Source organism: Pezoporus occidentalis, unplaced genomic scaffold (genome assembly GCF_034315485.1).
Source record: "Pezoporus occidentalis ecotype Australia unplaced genomic scaffold, CSIRO_AGI_Poc_V1 ctg1434, whole genome shotgun sequence".
Classification (NCBI taxonomy): Eukaryota; Metazoa; Chordata; class Aves; order Psittaciformes; family Psittacidae; genus Pezoporus; species Pezoporus occidentalis.
The window spans coordinates 16112-24990 of NW_026913246.1; the positions used below are offsets into that span (position 1 = coordinate 16112).

At 47.2% G+C, this 8879-nt stretch overlaps 1 protein-coding gene across 1 annotated transcript; it reads left to right on the top strand.

Annotated features, from left to right (window-relative positions):
- Positions 1-566: 566 nt before the first annotated feature.
- LOC134159284 (olfactory receptor-like protein COR4) lies at positions 567-1524 on the top strand. The gene has a single exon (XM_062610059.1). It carries the CDS (start codon positions 567-569, stop codon positions 1482-1484), a length of 918 nt encoding a protein of 305 aa, XP_062466043.1. The 3' UTR covers positions 1485-1524.
- The last annotated feature ends 7355 nt before the right edge of the window (positions 1525-8879 follow it).

Below are 8879 nucleotides of genomic sequence, written 5' to 3' on the forward strand. Positions count from 1 at the left end.
TCACTAGAGCAGGCTGCTCCAATTCCCGTTAACCTGTACTTCACATGGTTCAGAAATTCATTGCAGTTTGCAGTTAGGAAAAACCAAAGCAGAGAGGGAAGAAGAGGGTGGATTGGAAATGCCCATGAGAGGATGAGGGATCAGCTCTGCACTGCGAAAGCACCACGATTCTCTGTGTTCCAGGTTGAGCCGGATGGTCTCCAAGCCACAGGCTCAGCACTAATGCAGGCAATGAAGTGCAGCACTAAGGTAAATCTACTCGGGTGTGGAACCTTCCCATTGTTTTCCACAGAGGTCATTGCTCAACATAAGGTGAGCCAGAGGAGCAGGCACCACGTTGTGCCATGGTGTTTAACTGCTTGAGCACCCCTTTGGTCTACCTGTGCTGGCACAGGACTTTCACCAACCTGTCCCTCATTGAGCTGTGCCTGAACTCTCCCTTTCCATCCTGCAGGACTGTCTCTGAGCAGCTCCCACCACACAGAGGCTTTTCCACCTGGGACATCCCTGCCTCTTGGAGAAAAATCCTCCAGCCAGGAGCTCACACACAAAGCACCATCCAGCCCATGGCACAAAGCAATTGCACCCAAGCGACTGAGTTCAGCCTGGCGGGCTTCACAGAGGACCCGGTGACTCAGGTCTACTTGTTCCTGCTCTTCCTGCTCACCTACCTTGTCACCATTGTGGGCAACCTGGGCATCATCATCTTAATCAGGGCCAGCCCCCACCTCCACTCCCCCATGTATTATTTCCTGGGTAACCTGGCCTTTGTAGACCTCTGTTTCTCCACCATCATCACCCCCAAGATGTTGGTTGACTTGATGTCAGAGAAGAAGAGCATTGCTTATGCTGGGTGTGTGGCTCAGGTCTTCCTCTTTCAGCTTCTTGGGATAACAGAATGCTTCCTGCTGGCTTCCATGGCCTATGACCGTTATGTGGCCATTTGTCATCCCCTGCTGTACCCCCTTGTCATGTCCCCAAAGTGCTGTTTCCAACTGGTGACTGGCTCATGCCTCGTGGGGCTGACCAATGGCGTGGGACAGACCATCAGCATGTCTACCCTGTCCTTCTGCAGCTCCAGCACCATCAACCTCTTTTTTTGTGACATTTCCCCTCTCATCTCACTCTCCACCTCTGACACCACCCTCAGCCACATCATCCTGACCACTGCAGCATCTCTCTTTGGTGTGTCCAGCATCCTGGTTATCCTGCTCTCCTACATGGCCATCATCGCCACCATCCTGAGCATCAATTCAGCCGAGGTCAAGCACAAAGCCTTCTCCACCTGCACCTCCCACCTCACCGCTGTCAGTATCTTGTATGGGGCATCCTTTTTCACATACTTAAATCCCAGCTCAAGAGGAGCAGATAAATGGGCTGTGGTATTCTACGCCATGGTGACTCCCATGTTGAACCCCTTGATCTACAGCCTGAGGAATAAGGAGGTGAAAGAGGCCTTTAGGAGACTCTTGAAAATTAAGTGATCTTGAATTTTTTAAGTTTAGGCTCAGGTAGAGCACAGATGTGGGGGAGATGCTCAGCTCTTTGTAAATTATCTCAAATAGGCAACATGTTGAAGAGGTCCTCTCCACCTTAACTTACATCATGCACTGCCTGCTTTGATTTCACCAGCTGAGAATACAAATAAGAACATTGTAAAAGCTTCTACAATTCCCTGTACTCAAGGTATGCACTGTGTTTTGGGTTGCTCTCCTTTTGCTTGGCAAATCAGAATAAACAGAGTGAAATCTACTGTTGCACTAAATCAAACTCCATTTCTAGAGAGTTATTAAGGGCCATAAGGACACAAACAGCTTTCACAAGAAAAATAGAGAGGACAGCAAATTACTAGCACAATATGGAGGAAGTTTTTTTAGATTTTGATTCTCAAACCTCATTGAATGATTTCCAGCACCATTCAGCTCATTTCATTTCAAACAGCAAAGGCCTTAAGTTAAATGTGGTACTTGGGTGACCTGTGTTATGAATGAAGGCAATTTGAAAGCATTTTAAGATGTTTTAGTGAAGAATCGCCACCACAGGGCAGATAAAATCAAGGAAGCCCTGATCCACACCTTTGCTTTCCATTCCCATGTTGACAGCAATAAAAGCCATGATCTCCTTGGCAGCCTGACCAGAACAGGTCGCAGCAGCTGTGGTGATTTTCAACAGTCTTCAGACCTGATAAGTGGCAGCCCATGGCAGCCTGGAGCAATGGCATTGCCTGCCCTAATGTCTATCCTGTTGCTTTCCTGCACAGTGTGCTGACTAGTATACAAAAAACAACCCAAAATACACCAGTGTGCCTCCGCTCATAGAGATGCAGTCTCTGCCAGGACCATGGTCACCCAAGGCTCTGTCCAGCCTGGCCTTGGACACCGTCAGGGATGGAGCAGTCACAGCTTCCCTGGGCAACCCATTCCAGTGCCTCACTACCCTCACAGGAAAGAGCTTCTTCCTTAGATCCAATCTAAACTTCCCCTGTTTCAGTTTTAACCTGTTACCCCTTGTTCTATCACTACAGTTCCTAATGAAGAGTCCCTCCCCAGCATTCTCAAAGCCCCCCTTCAGATACTGGAAGCTGCTCTGAGGTCTCCACGCAGCCTTCTCTTCTCCAGGCTGAACAGCCCCAACTTTCTCAGCCTGTCTTCATACGGGAGGTGCTCCAGTCCCCTGAGCATCCTCGTGGCCTCCTCTGGACTTGTTCCAACAGTTCCATGTCCTTTTTATGTTGAGGACACCAGAACTGCACACAATGCTCCAGATGAGGTCTCAGAAGAGCAGAATAGAGGGGCAGGACCAACTCCTTGGACCTGCTGGTCACGCTGCTTTTGATTAGGATGGACAGGAGACGGCACTGTGCAGACAGACCTCCTCTCCTTCCCACCTCTCCCCATATACGACTTATATCTGCTATAAAATGGGATGTTAGCAGTAGCTCGGTTTGTTGCACATCACTGTGATTTATCTGAATTAAACATTCATTACTTATGCCCAAAGCAGTAGGTCAGGTGGTGGCTCCATGTGTCATAGAATCATAGAGTGGTTTGGATTGGAAAGAACCTTCAGATCATCCAGTCCCAAGCCCCTATCATGGGCAGGTACACCTTCCCCTGGAGCAGGTTGCTCCAAGCCACTGTGACCAACCTGGCCTTGAACACTGCCAGGGATGGAGCATTTGCCACTTATTTGGGCAACCAGAAGTCATGAAGTAACGTGTGCTTATTCCCGAGCTGTCCCAGTTATTTCTTCATGATGCTGTACTGAACCACACAGACATAATTCCAGAGTCCTAGACCATTACACTAATGAAACATACACATGAGCACATGCATGAACCAGTGTCAAGAAGCACAAAGGCATCTGGGACTGAGTTCAGTTGCCTGAACATTGACTATTAACACCCTGGAGAGGCCCCTGGGTCTCCCTCTGAGCTTTCAGATGTTGCTCCAGATCGACCCAACCCTTCTGAAGGTTGCAGGATGTACCTGTCAAGTGCAACGCAATGTCCTTGGCCCTTCAGGATGGAGCAAATGACACATTTGTATAGGAGAGCTACCAAACCTAACCTGGGGCATTTCACTGCATCTGTCTCTTTCCCTGCAACTGAAGTGATAGTTTCCACCACCACTTATAGGAAAACATGCAAAAAAAGTGGTTTCTTGGAACTTAAATTACCTTCTTTTCCCCCTTTATGAAGTTTTACTCCAACTGAAAGGAAAACTAAAAGCTTTTAAGAGTGTTGGGAAGAGGGATTAGGAGATCTGAGGTAGTTTCATCTTCTTCACATTTAGATAATTAATAGTTGAGTCATTAAACCAGAACTTTGTGTCTCTATCTGTGCTCAGTGAAGGTGTGTTTCTGTATCTCTAGTATTTGTTCAGATAAAGAGAGCAGTTTTAAGAGTTCAAGTTTAAAGACACACACACACAGTGTCCTCCCCTCACTGTGTTTCCATGCCCATCAGAGGCTGGGGTCAGGCTGCATGAACTGGGCTCCTTTTAGACTCATTGAACCAACCAGGTCGGTAAAGCCCTTTAACCTCATCAAGTCCAGCAATTCCCATCACTGCCAAGGCCATCCCTAACCCATGGCACTGAGGCCTCATCTCCACCATGCGTGAACACTTGCAGAGCCGGTGCCTGCAGCCCTGCCCTGGGCAGCCTGTTCCAATGCCTGAGCACCCTCTGGGGCAGGAATTGTTCCTCAGCTCCATCTAAACCTGCCCTGGTGCATCTTGAGGCCGTTTCCTCTTTTCCTGTCTTTTGGATTAAAACAAACTGAAATTAGGTTTGAGGGGGCCAGCTGATCCAGTTTGACCTCCAGGAGGCCTTCACATCCTGACTGGAATTAGATTGATCCAGAGAAAGCTATTTAGAGATGCATACTCCATGGACAGAGGGTGCATGGTACAAGTGCTTCTGGTGTTCAGACCTGCTCTAGACCGCATCCATCCTCACCAGCTGTCCTAGGATGTGATAAAACATTCTCTTATTTCTATCCATTCTAGAAGGGACCTAACTGGCTCATAGCTAGGCAATGAATTGTAAATGTTTAATCAGGTGATCTCATTCCCATGCTTATTCTCCAATCCCAAATTCATAATGGTAGGAAAATCACATTTATGAAAGCCAGTCAGGCATGGAGGATGGATGTAGTGGACTACAACTTGCCTTACAGCCTAAGAGACACAAACAAATCCATCCCAAGGCAAATAATGACAAGAAGTTTAAAGTATGAGGTGTCCTTAAGGAGGTCCAAAGGTGAGGAGAAATGCAATGAAGAACCCCAGTTCTCTTAACTCGGGGTGCAAAAGTAGATAGGGACAAAGGAAGATCCACATGATCTGCACATGTCATGAAGACAGGGATGTGTCTTTAAAGAGAGAGTAGGACCAAGCTTGGATGGGCACAGAAAGCCCTCCAGCAGGCCTGAGATCCAGGCTTTCACAATACAAGCACTCACAGCTATTTCCATCACAAGTGATGCTGCTCACTTTGCCAAAGCAAGAAGTGGTCCCTGGGGACCAAGCACCCTTCCAGGAGTCATCAGCTTTAACAAGACCTTCTGGGGTTTACCAAGGAAGTTTCCTCATCACCACAAAAGCTTTTCAGAAGACTTGGATGCGACTTCCCTCATTCTTCATAACAAGCCATCAGAGATTAATTAGCTGGGGATAACAGGAAAGAAACTTTCTTCTTTGTTAACAGCAAAGTTCACTTCTACAGCTGCCTTGCTTGACAGAGATGGCTCATGCAGAGAGCCAGCGAGTTGGAGGGTCAGTGTGTTGGCATGCTTCTGTATTAAGGACAGTTTCATGGGCCTGGATCATAAAATCCCAGCCTGGTTTGTGTTGGAAGGGCCCTTAAAGCTCATCCAGCTCCAACCCCTGCCATGGGCAGGGACACCTTCCACTAGAGCAGCTTGCTCCAAGCCCCTGTGTCCAACCTGGCCTTGAACACTGCCAGGGATGGGGCAGCCACAGCTTCTCTGGGCACCCTGTGCCAGCACCTCAGCACCCTCACAGGGAAGAGCTTCTGCCTAAGAGCTCATCTCAGTCTCCCCTCTGACAGGTTAAAGCCATTCCCCTTGGCCTGTTCCTACAGGCACCTGTCCTAGGCCCCTCTCCATGTTTCCTGAAACCCCTTTAGGCACAGGTTTAAGGGGAAAAGTTCCTTTCTTATGGCTCTACAGAGAGCAAAACAACACTAATATCTTCTAGGCAATAATTTCCTATGGCCATCTATGCTCTGAACACAGAATCACATTATTGCAAATAAACCCCTCGTCAGGAAGTTAATATCTGCTATTACAACCTTTATACACACATAAATCCAAGCCTGGATCAAAGCCTGAATTACCAGATGCTTGGAGCAACCTTCCTGGAAGGTGTTTCTCTGTCCACTGGGTAAGCTTTAAGCTCCCTTCCAACCCAAACCATTCCATGGTTGTATGAAAAGCTGCTTTCACCTCCTCACTTTTGAGTGGTGTTCCTGAAGGACCCCAACACATCAGCACAGTGAGCTGATGTTTCCCATTACTTAAACTGACTCTTCAGGCTATGGCCTGTGTTTGCTCTGAACACAACCCACATTGTAGCTGTGTCTGCCCAGCACCCATCACTGCAAGTGGAGAGAACCATCCACTTTTTCCAGAAGAAATCCCTGATATGGATGTTTAAAATAGATCCAAGCTGAATCAAAGCCCCCAGATGCATCCTTGTCTCTATAAGGGGAACCTTCTGTGACTAATTCAGATGTGGAAACCTACTATTAGATACCACCGCTCCTTTGACCAATGTGACTCAACCATCAAACCCTGGAATGAGAAATCATGAGTAAGCTGCAGCTGGGATGGAAAATAAGCTTGGCCTGGATGGACAGATATAAGTTAATGAAGAAGTGATAGGGTAGTTCTGGACAACACAGAGTCTTTGAGCCATGAAATAGGTTGGACATGTCTGGATACAACATATGGCCAGAAGCATGAAGCATCTGTGTCGTCAGCTCCAGATGATATCCAAGGAAAAGACAAGCCTGCTCAGAGAGTGCCTTGAAAGGCTGTTCCCGAACCAAGTTGGGTGACTGCTTATCACAGGGGATGAAGTTCCGCTGTGCTCCTAGGTCAGCATGGTGGCAGCTTTCCATTGAGCAGGACCATCCAGAAGAGCAAAATGACCAGCTACATCCTACGGAGGAAATAAGTACATTTCCTATGAGGAAATAAGGAGATGGGCACATGAAGCTGAGAGCTTGTCTTCATAAGGTTCCCCACCACCATGCTGATGGAGATGAGTAAAACAGTCACAAAGAGCAGCTTCTACACGTTGGGGAAGCCCAAGAGGACAAACGTGGTCACACTCAAGTGCTTTCCTCCAGCCACTCTCTTGGCAGCAGGAGACAAAGAAACATGGGAAGAGGTTGAATGACTTCTCCCAGCTCATAGGAACACACAGTGCATGAGGTTAATGCAGGATTTGGGGTTTCCTTTAGGACTGCACCCAATTCCTGGGAGATAAAACCATGATGGTTGAAGGTCCTAAATAATATATTAAAAATAATACCTTGATAAAATAATAGTCAATAGTTCCTATATGGAAACAAATAATCTTAAAGCTTAAATCCTAAAGCTGTGGCTGTTCTGTTACGGAAAGAATTGGTCCTGCAAAACATAAGCATCTTCTCATGAGCATCCAAATCCTTTTTAACAAGGAGGCTTGTTTGGGATGATTTCCTTCCTGTCTGTGGGTGTTGTTCTTATTTAAGGACAAGTAAATACAATAATATCATGCCTTAATCTGCCACAAGAATTAGTGTTGCATTAAATAGATAAGAAATCAAATTGGAGTGATTTTCTGACTCTGTAGTGATGTTTGAGTCGATTAAGGTGAGACCAGAATCCCTGAATGCAATTCCATGTACTTGTAGCTTCAAGGGAAAAACCAGCCCCTTCTCGTCTGAATTATTCTTCCATATATTTCTTCCTCTGTTCTTCCTTATATTTAAAGAACATGTGTGTATATATAGATGTACATGAGATGACTGCTGTTCATGTTAACCTGAAATATGGAGGCCTTAAAAAGATGAGGAGATGACCTTCAAATAAATATGTTGCCTGTTGAGAAATGAGCATTCCTCCTCCTTCCCCTACCACTTCACTCTTTCCATCAGCCCCTTTTCAAGCAAGATGACCATTTCTTCAGTACAATTCATCTTCTCCCTCCACCCTTCCCAAAGTAGCTTTTACTTCCCCATTCCCCAGCCTGTGGTCAGATGTTCATTGCAGGAGGCCAATGCAATCAGCAGAGCTCATTCAGATCTCTTCACCTGGAGAAATGGAGGTGTCTGCCTTGCAGTGAGAGGCATGAACCCCACCAAATCTCCCTCAGCACTGAAGGGAGCTGATGGACCCAGTAAACACATAGGGGTGACATGGTGCATTCAAATGTAAGGAGATAAGTGCTTGCCCAAGGATATAGGAGATGATTCCTAATCCAATCACTAAGTACCCAAAGAAAAGAAGGTAGCTCCTACCCAGCTTTTGCTCAGCTGCCTTTAAACCAGATTTAACCACAATGAAAGCAGCTCCACCTGGAAGTGGGGAGCTAAAGCCATTAGGAGCTCATCAGCAGGAATGCCAGAAGCCAGCCACCTCATTGCCTGCTCATCATGACCCAGCAGGAAGATGCATTGCAATGCTGGCTGCTGCTTCTGCTTCCTAGGACATCATGTGGTGTTTGCTCTGCTCTCCTGGTCAGATGATAACCCCATTGAAGGCAGTGGCAGCCCTTAGACACAGCAAACCACTGGCTTCCTTAAACACACACAACAAGGAGCAAAAAGCTTTTGGGTTTGAGAGCAGCAGCTCCAATGTGAAGCCACAATGAGCAGAGCGATAGGGTTGTAGCCACAGACTTGTGTTTTCAAGACACTAAGAGCTCATGTTCCTGTTTAAACACTTGGTGATGGTGAAGGAGAGAGCAGCTGGACATAAAGTCATTGAATATTGTTGTAGAAGGCACCAGAGAGACCTTATTGTGGCCTTTCAATACCTTAAGAGGGGCTACAAGAAATCTGGAGAGGGGCTTTGAACAAGGGCTTTTAGGGAGAGGCCAAGGGGTATGGCTTTAAGCTGCCAGAGGGGAGATTGAGATGAGCTCTTGGCCAGAAGCTCTTCCCTGTGAGGGTGCTGAGGCGCTGGCACAGGGTGCCCAGGGAAGCTGTGGCTGCCCCACCCCTGGCAGTGTCCAAGGCCAGGTTGGACACAGGGGCTTGGAGCAAGCTGCGCTAGTGGAAGGGGTCCCTGCCCGTGGCAGGGGTTGGAGCTGGAGGAGCTTTAAGGTCCCTTCCAACCCAAACAATTCCATGCTTCTATGATTT

Bases quoted from the DNA above. Each gene is read 5' to 3' on its own strand.
- LOC134159284 (XM_062610059.1), top strand. From the start codon at position 567: ATGGCACAAAGCAATTGCACCCAAGCGACTGAGTTCAGCCTGGCGGGC.